The 15,062-nt window shown below is 56.4% G+C and overlaps 1 protein-coding gene across 6 annotated transcripts in view; it reads right to left on the bottom strand.

Annotated features, from left to right (window-relative positions):
* Positions 1-11,670: 11,670 nt before the first annotated feature.
* The window catches only part of TSPAN14 (tetraspanin 14), a 55,765-nt gene continuing 52,373 nt past the window's right edge, over positions 11,671-15,062 (bottom strand). For all 6 annotated transcript variants that reach the window (XM_055324957.1, XM_055324956.1, XM_055324955.1 and 3 more), the window contains 2 exons: positions 14,538-14,657; positions 11,671-13,510 (listed from right to left, as the gene is read on the bottom strand). In XM_055324957.1, the coding sequence (XP_055180932.1) occupies positions 13,439-13,510; positions 14,538-14,657 (192 nt within the window). In that variant the 3' untranslated portion in view covers positions 11,671-13,438. The remainder of the gene's footprint in view (positions 13,511-14,537; positions 14,658-15,062) is intronic.

A 15,062-nucleotide genomic window follows, 5' to 3' on the forward strand; every position in this document is an offset into this window, starting at 1 on the left:
ACTGAGGCAGGGATCCCTGGGTGGCGCAGCGGTTTAGCGCCTGCCTTTGGCCCAGGGCGTGATCCTGGAGACCCGGGATTGAATCCCACATCGGGCTCCCGATGCATGGAGCCTGCTTCTCCCTCTGCCTATGTCTCTGCCTCTCTCTCTCTCTCTCTCTCTCTCTGTGACTATCATAAATAAATAAAAATTAAAAAAAGAAAAAAGAAAAAAACACTGAGGCATACTGAACTCAGCACTGCCCCATTCGAACTCCTAAAGCAAACATCTCAGTTCAACACAAGAACAGGCAGATGGGAGTGAGAAAGCCCAGACATGGATCCAGATAGATGTCCAGAGAATTCTTTAGTATGTGGTCAAAATGGCAGCTTAATAATAGGGGGGGAAGGATGAATATCCAATCAATAAACAGACCAGAAACAGTGAGCTCGACCCTTGTCTGTCCCCTGTGATCCTACCAGGACGTCCCTCAGTGGCCATGGACTCCGGGGTTCTGCAGCACCAGTCATCAGAAGAGGGAACCCAAAGTAACTGTTGGGTTCAATAGACAAGGTTTAGGTTAGGAAATCATGACAGGTCAACAGGATCGGAGGCTATACAGCCATGAGAACTGCCGCTGAGAAGAATATCTGTTGACATAAAAGGGTTTGTTATGCATTGCTAAGGCAGAGGGCAGGGTGTAAAATATCCTGTGTAGTATGGGCTCAGTTTTATGAACAAGGAAAAGAATACTTTAACCCCCACTGCCTCCGAAGGAGACTAAGCAGCTCCACCTAAAAAGGAAAGGCCCGGGATCTGGAAACCTGGCTGGGTCTGGACGTGCACACTTGGGAGGCCGCGCTGGGGTGAACTTAGCAGCTCCATGTGTCACAGGCTGGACACCAGGTTCCAGAGTGGCAGAGATGGCAGGAGAAGGAGACAGAGAGATGACCACGCCCCCCATAGCTGTGGACCATCCCGTCCCAAATCATCATCAAGACTATTTAATCCTCGGGTGCCTGGGTGGCTCAGCCTATTGTCTGCCTTCAGCTCAGGTGATGGCCCAGGGTCTTGGGATTGAGCCCGGCATCAGGCTCCCTGCTCAGCAGGGAGGCTGCTTTTCCCCCTCCCTCTGCCTGTCCCTGTCTGTGCGCTCTCTCTGCTCTCTCTCAGATAAATGAATAAACTCTTAAAAAAAAATGATTTAATTCTCAAAAGATTCACTATGAAATTTATTTACAGGAAAAACAAACAAACAAAGCAAACCCTTAACCTCTATCCAATTCTTCCAGGAAAGAGGAGACCACCAAGGGGTCCAGGAGTTGGAGGCACAGGGGGGCTAGGGTCTCTGGAATTGGCAGAAATCGTGGGGAGGGTGGGGGCTCTCCCCACCGGGGAATCGGTGGGATCCGAGTACCTCTGAAGGGCCAGGACACCACACTGACATCCGTAAACAACAAGACAACAGTACAGACACAACCACACATTTGTGAGAGGAGCAGCAGAGCCCAGGGCTGCCGCCAGCCCGGCCTCACCTCCCGGCCAGTGTGGCTCCTTGCACCGCTCACGTTCCTCCTGTGTATGCAGAAGGCATCAGGGCCCTGCACAGGGCTGGCATCAGCATCACACACACAGGTGAGATGTTGGAGTGGGCCGTCCACTCAGTAGGAGCCAGCGTGAGCTCTGCTCCCCCCACCCAACCCCACCCTGCTCCTTAATCTGGAGCCTGGTTCCCCAGTGACTTGGTGAATCCAACTATAGGTGGGGGGTAGGCTGTGGCTGCTAACTGCCCGATGGCTTCCACAGACATGCATATGCCTTGGCCCGGGACTGACACACCTGCACTGGGAGAAACACGCTGCTTTCCTGCCACGGCTGGGACCTGGGGCTGCTGACTGTCCTGTGTCCCCACAAAGGAGGTCGGCCTGCAGGAGAGAGCAAGGCTGACACGCAGAGAGGGGCAGACACCCGCACGGAGGGAGCACCCTGGTAGTGCCAGGTCCCATCCTACCCCTAGGCCTCTAAGAATGTCCCCCTGTCCCTCCCTGCCATAGGAACCAATAACCTTGAGTTAAGGTCACCGCCACCCCTGTGTCTGACCACCCGGGGGCTCTCTCTCTCCATCTGTCTTGCCAACGATGCTTCAGGACAGGACAGGACTGCAGGCAGGTTCATCTCTAAGGGCTTTTCCCGAGGGTCCACCTCTCACAGGAAGTCCTCCCAGACCTGGGTGTATCTCTGAATGCACCATCCCACATCCTCGCTGCCCTGGGGCCACTCCCCCCCCACCCCACCCCACCCCCACCCCCATCTCCCTCCAGGAAACCAGGGACACAGCCAAGGAAGAGGCAGGTTCCAGAGGAGGTGAGCCCTTGGTGCCTGTGCACAGCTAGTGGGGTGGGAAGCTCTAGGTCCTCAGGGTGGGGGGAGTCCTGAGCCAGCTGCCTCCCCACCATCTGACACAGACAGACCACCTCCACCGGCCTGCACTCCTGACCCCACCCCCATCTCCCCTAGAGCCCCAGCCCTGCCAATGAGGAAACACTCCGCTCCCTCCAAATTCCCCTGGAACCAGGCCACTCAGCACAAATACGACCGACTGGCTACGGCGCAGCCCAGGTCTGAGCTCATTAATTCAAAGGGCAGGAGGCAACTCTAGAGACCCAGATGGCAAACAGGCCACACCGCGGGCAGCGGCCCCCCAGGCCCCAAAGCTGTCCTGACCCGTGGAGAGTGGCAGCGAACGCCCAGAACCCGAGGGGGCCCAGCGCCCCCACCCCCAGGCAGGTTCTCAGGCACCAGGGGAACCCTGGGCCCTCGTCCAGGCCTCCCCAGAGGAGCAACCAGGGAAGAGCCGCTGAGGTCTCTTGCCTGCCCACTGTGCCAGAGCAGGCCCTGGGCCGGGGCTTGCTTTCTCCAGGATCTCATTTAATTCTCAGAACAAAATTAGGAAGAAACTCTATGATCCCAAGCTCAGCTTTATTGTCCAGCCAAACAGCTGTTAAGGGATCCTGGACTCAAACCCATCATATGCTGAGCTGGAAGGGGCCCTCCCCTCCCCTCCCACCCCCACTCTTATTCCGAATTGGACAGTCCTTCTGGGGACGCGGAGCTGGGCCCACACCTGCCCCGTGGCCGACCACGGAGGGCCACATCCGTGCCCTGGGGAGCCCACACACCTGCCCAGCATGGCGAGGGGCCCAGCGCCTCCAGCCACTGTGGAGCATGAGGTGGCAAGCCAGCCCCGCGAGGACTGGGCCCTCAGTCCCTTGCAGAGGCAGATGCTGGAAGACAGTAAATCCAGTTCCCGTCTTTGCTTCCCCAAGCTGTGGGACTTGGGGCGCGGGCCACTGGGGTCCTCCTGTCAGGCCTGTCCTCGGCTTCCTGGCCAGGCGGGTGGACCTTCACCGGTCCCCCGTGATTCAGCGCAGCCCCTGCTTTCTGGCCGCTTGGACGGGAGCCCGAGTCGTGTGCAGGCCACCCGGGCTGCGTTCCTAAGGCTTCCCCCGCCCTCCCTCCTCCCCTTCTTCCCCAGCCACGGGGAAGGGCAGTCCCAGTGGTGCAGTGGTTTAGCGCTGCCTGCAGCCCAGGGCGTGATCCTGGAGACCCTGGATCGAGTCCCACATCAGGCTCTCTGCATGGAGCCTGCTTCTCCCTCTGCCTGGGTCTCTCTCTCTCTCTCTCTCTGATAAATAAATAAAATATTAAAAAAAAAAAAAAAGAAAGAAATGACTCCAAAGACCTGTATGTGTTTTTCGAAGTCACCAAAGTTTAGGGGAAGCCTGTTCTGACTCTAGCCCCATGCAAACTGGAGCATGCATCACGATCCCCTAAGGACTGGCGAAAAGACTCCTGGGCTCCCTCCCAGGTTTGTGGCTCCGTAGGCCTGGAGTGGGACCACAGAGTTCGCACCTCTGAGCAGCCCCCAGGTGCCACTGCCGCGGCTGGTCAAGGGACCTTGAGAACCTCAGCACCCCTGCCTGAGCCCCGACCCTCTACAGGGGTGGAGCTACTTTCCCCATCTGACTGAGGAGACAGCACCCGGTTCCTGGCTCTTGCATTGGCGCTGCCGGCGCCGAGCCCCTCCGGACCTTCCATTGCATTCTCTGTCGTCTGAGAACACCCCTGAGGACACCCCCGGGCCGTCCGCCCCCTGCAGCTTCCAGGAACCACTTAGAGACCCTCGGGGAGCGGGGTAAACTCTTCAGAATGCAGTTATGGGGCAGCCCGGGGTGGGGGGGCGGGGGCAGCGGTTCAGCGCCACCTGCAGCCCAGGGCCTGATCCTGGAGACCCGGGATTGAGTCCCACGTCGGGCTCCCGGCATGGAGCCTGCTTCTCCCTCTGCCTGTGTCTCTGCCTCTGTCTCTCATGAATAAATAAATAAAATTCTAAAAAAAAAAAAAAAGAAGAAGAACACAGTTATGCTCAAAAGGAGACTCAAATGTGCACGTTACACCCAAGGGGAGTCCCAGGGATCCTGCAGAAGGACAAAAGGGACAATGTCACTGAAATCGGTCACACTGGTTGTCGCAGGGAGTGAAGGGCTCAGGAGCTCCCGATAAGACATTTCTTCTGGATAAGACATTTCTTCTGGAATGGACTACCTGCATCCTGCTGACTCCGCCCACCCTCCCGGACTGGGCCGCTGGGTGGCTGGTGGGCCTTCGGCTGAGACGGCTGAGGCTGAGACGGGCAAGACTGACAGGAACAGTTTGGGGTGTGGGCGGGACCAGGCACTGGGGGAAGAGAAGGCAGATGCAGGTTTGAATGAGGCTCTGGGTGTGTTTGTAGGGGTGCCCGGGGAGCAGCTTTGCAGGTACCCAGGCTGGGGGGCCGCAGACACGGCCTGAGCCGTCCGTCCACCCATTGCCCAGAGGCCAGCCAGTGCCCCCAGGATGCCCCCAACGGGGGCTGACCTTTATGTAGAGCACATGGGAGATACCCTAACCTCCAGACTCCATTTTTCACAGTAAGAGATTGGCTGCTTTGGATTCCCTGCCTGGGCCCCGTTTACTACAAGTGAGCTGTGCCAGAAAGACGAGAGGCGGAAGGACAGCTTTTCTGGAATAAGCCAAAAAAGATTCCAAGTGTGTCTGGTGGAAAAGGGTGCGTTGTTCAGTGCACAGTCTCCCAATGATCTGCTTCTAGGCTTTCGTTACCCTTGAGTGGCGTCACAGCTAAGCTGTAGAGTTAATGCACGACACTTCTCGTCCGTGGACGTGCGTAACTGTGCATCATATCTGAATGAAGCCCAACTATCCCCTTTCCCCCTGAGAAAAAAGTCTCCACATTCCTTTACTCCATATAGATTTATGTGATTTCTCCTTCGAAATGACTGTTAATCTTATCAGCTCCCTCATTTAATGAATGAGTTAAATAAAAATTTTGACACATCCATATGTAATACTATATAAATAATGCTTTTTGGGGGGATGGATTATCTCTAACAAAAGGCACACTAAAGACCACTGCCTCTCAGAGACGGGAAGGAAGGTTGGCTATGGCCCCTGCAGCACAAAACCCACTGTCAGCCCGACCCATATCACCCCCACCAGGAGACGGCTAGCCTGGGCTTGCACACCTCCAGAGACAGGGTGCTCAGTCCCTCCTGGAGGCCACTCCATCTCTCTCCATATAGGCCCACAGCTGCACTAATTTTCAAAAAAAGGGGGGAAAATAGATCTAAAATTAAAAGAAAAAAATTTTTTAAAAACTAAAAAAAAATTTAAAATTTTTAAAATAAATTAAAAGAAAGCAAGGCCTGGGACCAGTCCCTGCAGAGAGAAAAATGACTGCATCTAAAACAATCACCTATAAACAGGGCCGGCAACCCAGGGCTCTGTGCAGAGGCGCAGCGAGGCCGAACGGGCCGGGCAGGGAGGGGGAGAGGAGGAGCCCCGGCCAGATGGCAGCAGTAGTGACAGTGACTGCAGTGACTATGGAGGTGAGACCACTGGACTCACACTGCCTAAGAACGGAACCTTGACCTGGCCCCCCTGCTGACCCTGGCCCTCCACCCCCACGTTTTTAGACGCAGAAATTTTTTTCCTGGGAGCAAGCACAGTGGGGCCCATGCCCTCGTCTGACACACACACTCGTCTCCCTGGCTCCTGGCTTCCGTCCTGCAGGGGCCATCCCACCCCATCAGAGGTGGAAGGGACACAGCCGGCCTCCCCGGCTCGGGCCCTCGTTCTGAGGCCTCGGCAGGTCCCAGCACTTCCCTGAACATCTGTTCTTCTCACCAGACTGAGACCAGGTGGAGTCCACCCCGTCCAAACGTGATGTCCTGCCTCATGTGGGGCTTGATCTCTTGCAACACCTGGTTCAGGCCTCTGTCCTTTCCCATCCCAATCTCCTCAAGCCCCTTTCTCCCCCCACCACCCTTCCTGGGCCTCTGAGGGCAGCTGTGCTGCTACGCTGCCTCCCGTGGGCCAGCCTCTGCACACAGCCCCGGTCCCCTATGGGGGTGAGCGCCACTCTGCTTCCCCTGGGGGCGCGGGGGCTCTGGAGCTGTGCTGGTTTCCAGCAGGACCCACACTGCAGGTGAGAAGCAGCACCCTCGCCCGCCTCCCCACCTTGATGACACAGAAAGCTAACAGACCATGCACTCCGAATGCCTGCTGAGTCTCCCTACGGAGCTCCAGGCCTCATTCTTGGGAGGACGGAGACATGGATCCATGGATCCTCTCGCTTCAGCCTGGCTGGAAGCCTGAGCTGTTACTTGGAGCTCAGGCAACTCGGCCTGGGGGGACTCAGTCATCTTATCAGCTGAAATTCAGGAGGCACATGCTAGGGAGCCTGGCCCCGTGTTAAACACTTCACCTGCCCCGTCCCGGTTAATCCTCACAAAGAGGACAACAGGGAATTACCATCCCCATTTTCTAAAAAGGGCTCGAGGAGGTGAAGGAACTTGCCAAAAGCCACACAGCTAGCAAGTCGCAGGGGGCTGGGGAGTCATGGCTCCCCGTGCTCTCATCTCTGCTAATCAACTGAATATTCCTGAACACCTTGAGAAATGAAGATAAGTATCCCCACTTTACAAGGGAGGAAACGAGGGTACTAAGTTTTAAATTAATTTTTTTTTTTTTTTTTTAGCCCAAACTCAACCTTAGGCCTCTCGCCACCAGGGCACAGGTCCTACCCCAAACGAATCTGGGTCCAGGATACCCGTCCTCCTCTCACGTCACGACGCTGGTTCCGCAGCCTGCCAGTGCAGGGGAAGCAGAAGAGTCCCCCACAGCCCAACCCTGTCTCCACCGAGGACGTGGTCCCACAGGGCTCAGACCTCCTCCTCTCCCTTCCCCACTCCTCTTGGTTTTGCCTCCATGTACCTGATTCCCTGGGGAAGTGAGCACCACCCTCCTCCAGGAGCAGGGTCAACCAAGCTGCCGGGGGCAGCAATCGGGCAGCGAGCTGTGTGGACCCCAGAGCCCCGTCGCAAGGAACCAGGGCGTTCAGGGAGATGGGGCTGCAAGTGGCACCTCCTAGAGCTTCAGCCAGGCTGGCAGGTGCCAGGCTTGTGTCTGCCCAGACCCTGCGACTCACTCCCTATGCAACCTCCAGGACAGCACTGCATCTGGAATGCTTGTCCTCCACTTGTTAACAAGGATGCCACCCAACACTGTCCCCACGTGACCCCATCTCCCAGGGTAAAGCAGGTGGCAAGGGCTCCCTTGCCCGACTTGCTCAGCCTCTCTGTGCAACCTGGGCTGTGACAGGGCCACGGGCTCCTGGGTGGAGTCCTTGGAGAGACGTTGTCGCCCCACCACCCAGACTCCTTGGTCCAGAACCAGCCCGTACTTCCATCACGGATGCGCATGCTCGTAGCACCCTCAGCACCCCAGCTACGGCCTCGCAGCGACGGGCATGCCCCACCCCCGAGTCCCCAGGCATTACAGTGTCAGTCCACCTCCCTAGAGAACTCCTTCAAAAACATGTCTTCCTTGCAAAATAATTCTAACAACAAAACACCATGGAGTCTTTAGAAGGCCCTGTAACAGAACACCACACCAACTAAAACATCCACCGCAGAAGCATCGTGAGGGCTGTTGGCAGCCTCCTCGACGTTCACCCATCCACAGGTGGTTTAAGGGCAAGGACAGGCACGGGGGGTTCTGGTTGGAGGTGGGGGCTTCCCTCCACAGCTTCACTACCCGGCCATTCCATTCCCATCACGGAAAGGCCCCAGATTGCCCATGATGCGTCTTCCCTGCCTTCTGCCTCGGCTGCCTCCACATGATGGAAGGCACAGCAGAGAGAATAAAAGAAACCAGATCCTGTTGGCATCACTGAGCCACTGGGATCAAACCAACCCCGAAACTCACCCCACCTCTGGACTTTCCAGTTTCAGGAGCCAAAAACCTCCCCTTCATTGTATAAACCAGTTTGAACTGGGTTTTCTGTTACCTGCGACTGTAAACATACTCCCCTGAATAGAGCCAGGTTCATTCACCGGCCGGCCAGTCCCACCGTGGGCAGTGGGACCGTGACATTTGGGCAGTGGGACTGTGACATTGCCCCGTGGATGGGTAGACACTCGCGGAGAGAGGGCCCTGAGATACATGACGCAATGCTAATTGTCGAAGACTATGTTAAAATACGATGCTCACTTGTGTGAAAAAGATGTTTGCAAAAAAAAATTTTTGAAAACACGTCAACATTTTCTGGAAGGGTACTCAACAGTGGTTGCCTCTGGGGAACAGGAAACCTACTCTTTCACATTACACTAGCGCATCTTTAGATAGCCTATACATATAAAATGACTAGTTTTAAAGTTGCTTGAGGTGATAAAATTACCGTAATTTATTTTGGTGGTTATGAAACCAAGTCTCTGAAGCCCCCACTGGACTACAAGATGCAGAGCAGGGCAAGGAGGCCAAGCGAGGAAATACGGTCTCAGACCTCCCCGGGGAAGACTTCATTTCCTCTCCCTCCTCTGAAGCCGGGTTCTCAGAAGTTGGTAACTGTCACCAGAACAGCATCCACGGGAAGGCAGTCTTGACCTTTTCTTCCCCTGGAAGTCATTTCCCAGTCCTTCCTCCACGGCACCCCCAGCAGGCGCCCTGCAGACCCCAGAGGCATGGGCTTGTTGTGAGAACCAGCTGCCCACACATGCAGTCCCGGGAGGAAGGGCCAGGTATTGCTGAGCTCACAGGGAGCTACGATGATGGCACTCAAGGTATGCGGTTCTCGGGATCGCGGGGCGCCTGGGTGATTGAGAACTGCGGGGTGCCCGTCGGGCCTGGCAGGCCAGGCAGCAGCCTCTGGAATAACACACACAAGCCTATGGAAGCATCTTTACCAAGATCCATCATTTGGGACAAGTTAGCACAGTTTAGGGACAGACAACCTAAAAACCCTGTGGCCTGTGGGCAGGCCCTGCGCATGACCCTAGGGCTGGAAACGCGCACCTGTGAAGGTCGTCCAGTCCCTCCACTCCCCCGGGCCAGCTAAGGCGCTGCGCCTCTGGGTGACTGAGCCCCTGAGCCTGGGCAGACCCTTCCCAGGACAGGACGCCGCCCTGGGTGCTGGGCTGACTGCAACAGCGCCTCGCCTTTCTGTGCTCTGAGGCTGCGGACCAAGAGCCGTCAGGTGGCCCCTGCTACCAACACTGAGGGACACTGAGGCCGTTCCTTCTCTGCTGGTCTCTGGGCCAGCCTCCTCCTCTGGGGGGCTCCTCCCTGGGGTCTGTACGATTGCAGAGGCCCACACTCCTACGCGTGCCCATCACCACCCCACGGCCAGCTCCCTCCCTAGCATCCCCTGGAGAGAAGGCCTCGTCGGATTCCTCACCACCCCCTGCGGAAAGACCTCTATGGGCTTGCCTGGTGGACAGCAGCTCTGGCCTTGCAGGGAAGTGAGCCTGCTGCCCAAAGCCAGGGTCTCGGGAGCAAAGCTGAGCCCCATATTCTCTCAAATCCAGGTACAGATGCATGAACGAGCTCTCCCCTGCCTCCTCCAAACGCCTGTTGAGCCGCCCCAGAGCCCTGTTAGCTGGACAACCTTCAGGAAACTGCTTCTTCCCAGGCTTGCCCTTGGTGTGGCTTTGCTCAGCAGGAGCCGATATTCCAAAGTCAGAGGGAGCAGACGCCAAACCTACTCTAATGGGTACAGGTTCTGGGGCAGGTTTCCAGAGTTTGAATCTAGAGCTTCCAAATCCTCAACAGGAATTCCCCTTTCTCTGAGTCTCACATTTTGGGCACGAAAACAGCTTCCTTGGAGCTTTCTGGTGACCGAGTTTAACTGTTAAGTACCCGGAGCACTTCCTATGTCCCAGGAGCTTCTGTATCCAATTCATTTTTATCGTTAATCGTGGGGGAAACCAAGCCCAGGCTTCCAGAGCACCAGCACAGATGGTTTTTCTGCCCAGCCTATAGCCTTGCTTTGGGGCAGGGGCCGCCCCTGGAGCCTGGGAAGCCGGGCAGTGGCAGGTGTGACAAGGACGGGCAGGCGAGGGTCAGAGACCTGGTGAGCCTGGGCCACAGAAGCAAAGGATGGTCCAGAGAGAGTACTGGGTGCTGCAGATGCCAAGAGCACTGGGGGCCTGGACGAGCAGACAGGGGTAAGAGAGCCCAGACAATGAGCCTCCCCACGAAAGGAAAGGAGGGCAGACAAGGAGGCCAGGGCAAGCTTTAGGGGATGGGGAAACAAGTGATGGTATGAGAGGGAGAGAAAAAACGATGCAGCCGAGTCCTGAGAAGAGGGCGTGCAGGAGGGGCACAGGGAGGAGGGTAAGGGAAGAGCCAGGAAGGTTACGGGGAGTACGTGGAGGCGAGCAGGGGACGTGGTCGCGCTGGCCTCCCTAGGATCTGGGAGGGCAGGGAGCGGGGCCTGAGCGGGGAATGGTCTGCTGGAGCCGGCCCCACCTGCACCCCTTCCGCTGGGTCTCCCCTCTCCTCTCAGCCAACCACGCCGAGTCACAGGGGATGCTGAAATGGCCAGCTTTGTCAACTAATTGAAAAACAAACTGAACTTCTGAAAAAATCATAGGACAAGTTACCACAGTTTAGGGAGTCCTCACCTTGAGCTGGGCTGTGAGCTGCCAAGACTCGCAAGGGGTCCAGCCACCAGGTCGACCTCGACAGGTGGGCCAGCAGGAGCTGTCCGGGAAGCTGAGCTCTCAGGAGTCCATGTACCAGCAGCGACGGTCTGTGCCACCATCTCCCCGGGGCAGGATGGGTCAGAGGTACATGGCAAGGTGGGCAAGGCCACTAACCCTTCAGAGACGGGACGGTAGGTACAGGCCACACTCGTGAGCAGCAGGCCCAGATTCCCACCCAGTGTCCCCAAGCTCTCTTGGCTGGATCGAACTGCCTGGGGCTGAACAGAGGTAGCCTAATGCTTTTCCTCTGGCCTACAGAGTCAACGTTTGCCTCGTGCTCCTAGCTGGGCATAACCCACAAACCCACTTGTTCCAGTCGTAACCTCCATTCAAAGAGAGATTGAAAGTGGCACACAGAATCTAAAAGACAATCACTTAAAAAAAATTAAATAAATAAAATAAAATAAAAGACAATCACTTGATGACAGTTATTTCAGACTGTGCCAACCACGGATTGCCTTTGCCATCCACCATCCTGTCATGTCTAGCGACACCCAATCCCCTGGTTCCCTTGGCAGCTGGGTTTCCCACTGCGATGCCTAATGCCATCCTGATGGCACTCGAGACAAAAACCACCGAGACGACAGCATTAATATAAAGATATATTCCATAAAAGAGTTTGGCAGTCAAAGAAAAGCATCTCAATTCCTGAAAACACAAGCATTCTTCTTCCTCTAGTCTACAGAGAAAATTATAAAAAAACAAAAACTCGTAACATCATCAACAAACACCCACCAGTATACACCACACGAGCATGTACACGTCAGCAAGTAAGTGAAGGTAGCACTCAATCCCTGAACGATGAGGACAGAACTGGTACGAGATCCAGAAAAGCATTAGAAAGTAGCCCAGCCAAAGACGCACAAACATCCCAGCTATCCCTAGCGGGGAGGTCGGGGGTGGGGGAGGTGAGGGGGTGGAGGGGTGGACCATTCAGTACATAAGACAGACTTCATTTCCAAGAGCAAGCCCCAGGATTGCCCTTCCAGGAGGGGTGGACATGGTCACAGCAGGTAACCTCATTGGGGACAGTGGGGGGAGGCCTTCACAAAAGTTAGCAAAAAAAAAAAAAAAAAATCAACACTATCCTGAGCTCCTACATGGCTGCAGGCTGGGGCCTGCGGCTCCACACAGGGGCGGGGCTGCGGTTTCACTCTCCAGGGAGAGGCAAATGCCAGGCCGGCCAGCGGCCCTTAGCACATGGCCTCGACGGGAGCCCTGGTCAATGGTTCCGGGCTGGCGCCTCTGGCTGGGGCTCCCTGGACTTGCCGGGGGATGGGGGAGAAGGGGTGTGTGTGTCAGGATTCAAGTTCCGGGTGACGGTTTCAGTAGCACCAAGACCAGAAGACAGTGAGGCCAAGCTGGGGAGGGGAGTGGGTGCATGTGAGCCAGGGTGCACAGGGGAAGGGGGAGCATGTATGGGCACCCGGGTTGTTAGGGACCAAAAGGAGAAGTTGATGGGGTTGGTTCTTGAGACACTCAAGGGAACTGAAAGGGATGGCTTCAGTCCCAGACCCCGTGTAAGGCTGCTTGCAGGGGAGGCCAGAGGAAATGAAGAAATGGTGTGAGAACATTCTTATCCCTATAAATAAACTATTTACACGCTTTAAGAAAGGGAGCGCTGACTCTCAGAGGAGAACCCTGCCCGTGGTCCCCACCCCCGGGCCATAGGGGCATAATGCTGTGGAGTGGAGGCAGTTCTTGCCCTGGGAGGGGCAGCAGAGGAGGCACTCCGTGGCACCAGTCCACACATGGCTCAGGCTCACTTGAACATGGCTGAGGATCCTGCTAACACCCCCCAACTTGTGCAGACACCACAGGCCCCAGTGCCATGGTCCACTTCTGCCCCTTCCCCTGCCCAACTCCAGGCAGCGCCCAGCTGCTGCTGTGACGAGCCTTGTCCGTGTCTGCTGGGCCACCCCACCATGTCCCGCTCACAGCAGATGTGGCTGCCCTCTGGGCCAGCACTGATGACCCGATGACACGAGTGGGGAGGCCTGGGTGCCCTGCAGATACGCTTAGTCTCCGGGAGAACCGAGTCAGGCCCTTTTCACAGCCAGGGGAGCCTCTGTCCCCCAGGGTTGCCACCCTCACTTAAAGACATGTTCTCTGTCTCTGGGTAGACCCCGAGTGGAGGAGTAGTGGTCCCCATCACAAGTCTGTGCAGATAAGAGGGGGCTCCTCAGTCTTCAGCAGCAGCAAACAGAAACAGAGAGGTCATGTCACGCTGATGCCGAAGACAGGTGCTGGCTCTGGCTCGGTGCATCCACTTCTCACCCTCTGGATGTCCAGTTGACAACAGCGACGGGCTCTGGCCTCCACGGCACGGCTCAGCTCTGCTTGCTCACCTCTCTTCCTCAGAAGTGATGGCCTGCCTTCACCGCCTCAATGTCCGAGATCAAGGTCTTCGCCAGGAAGATGCCAAATATCTGAAACCAAAGCCAGCAGAGCCTGTCAGTGGTGGGGCCCGCAGGAGAGGGCAGGTGCAGAGCCCAAGGTGTGCAGGGCACCCCGCACTGCACAGAAGCCCCAGGCCCGCGCTGCAGAGACTGAGGACCCGGCACAGAGAGGATGACTGGGTCTACACCAAGACAACACCCACCCACCAGGAAACAGCAAGTCCTGGGGCCTGTTTTGCTATATCCGTGGGGCCTAGAAGTTTGGGGCAAACGGCAGGCAGCAAAGAAGCCCGGCCTCCGACCGGACCAGGCACGTCAATACCACATACCTGAAAAAATAGCAGGGTCACCTAACTGTTTTTGATATAAAATAATAAATCTTGATGTTTCCTGTAAACCTGGTTTCCACCATAAAAACCAGGTCCTTCCTGATTTTAGCTGTGCTGCCGTCTGACCTCGGCGACCAGAATCATCACGTGGGAAGACGGTTTCTCTACCAGGAACAGACTAACATGAACTCAGAAACCTTAGGAAATTGGCTTTTTTTATTTCCCCTTTAAATTCCAGTTGCGGTTTATATTTGATGAGCCAGCCCTTCTGAAGTCTGATTGCCCATTTGGCAAGTAAATTAGTTCTTTCCTTTTCGAGATGCTTCTGTGTCTAAGCTTCCGTCTGAGATCACTCAACACACACCTGAGGGGCCAAGGAGGAAGGGGTGCGGGGACGGCTGGTGGCCCCGCGGCCACACCAGGCCCCCTTTACACGGCAACAGAACAGCTAAACGATGCACTTTCCATGCGGTGGCGGCAGCTGTCCCAGAGGCTGCCTGGGCACTGCCAGCTTCTCCTCCGAAGCCCGGAGAACCCCGGACACCTCCTGGTTTCTCTGACGTGCCGAGTTCTTGCCTCCACCCCCCACCCCCCCCAGTTCTCCTGGCAGCCACCAGCCAGCCAACCCACTGTTTGGCCACCAGTCCTCCCACGTGTGAAATCTGGTTCAAATACACAGGTGTGAACCCCAAGGACAAAGAAAGCCACGAAGGGCAGAGGGGACGAACCTGTAGCAGGGAGATGGCGATGAAGACGCCCGCCACGATGTAGATATTGCGCGGTAGCCAGCCCTCCAATGCCTGGATGCAGCCTTTTGTGAAGATGGACTCGTCCCACTTGCTCTTCAGCTGCAGGGAAACATCACAGCAACCTGAGCCCAAGACACACAGGATGTCCCCACCCGGGCTCCCCAGAGGGCTCCTGAGGCTGGCAGGGGGAAGCTAGGTGGGAGCCAGGGTGCGGGAAGGCAGGTGCCAAGGACAGACGACCTCTTCAGGACACCTGCCACCCATCTGCCTCGGTGTCCACCTGCCTCTCATACCCTGCCCGAAGGCTCCCCGCCGGTGGTCTTTACCCACTCCTGTGAGGCCCTCCCCAGACGGAAAGGGAGACTGGTTTGGCACATGCCCTGAGCCCATATCTGAAGGACAGGGAGGGGCCTGGGGGCTCCGAGAAGGAAGATGCCCGTTTAAAGAGAAAAACTAGAAGGGCCTTCAGCATCTTCTGAGTCAGAGCAGCTGGCTGGGGAAGGA

The sequence above is a fragment of the Nyctereutes procyonoides genome, unplaced genomic scaffold (assembly GCF_905146905.1).
Source record: "Nyctereutes procyonoides isolate TBG_1078 unplaced genomic scaffold, NYPRO_anot_genome, whole genome shotgun sequence".
Lineage (NCBI taxonomy): Eukaryota > Metazoa > Chordata > Mammalia > Carnivora > Canidae > Nyctereutes > Nyctereutes procyonoides.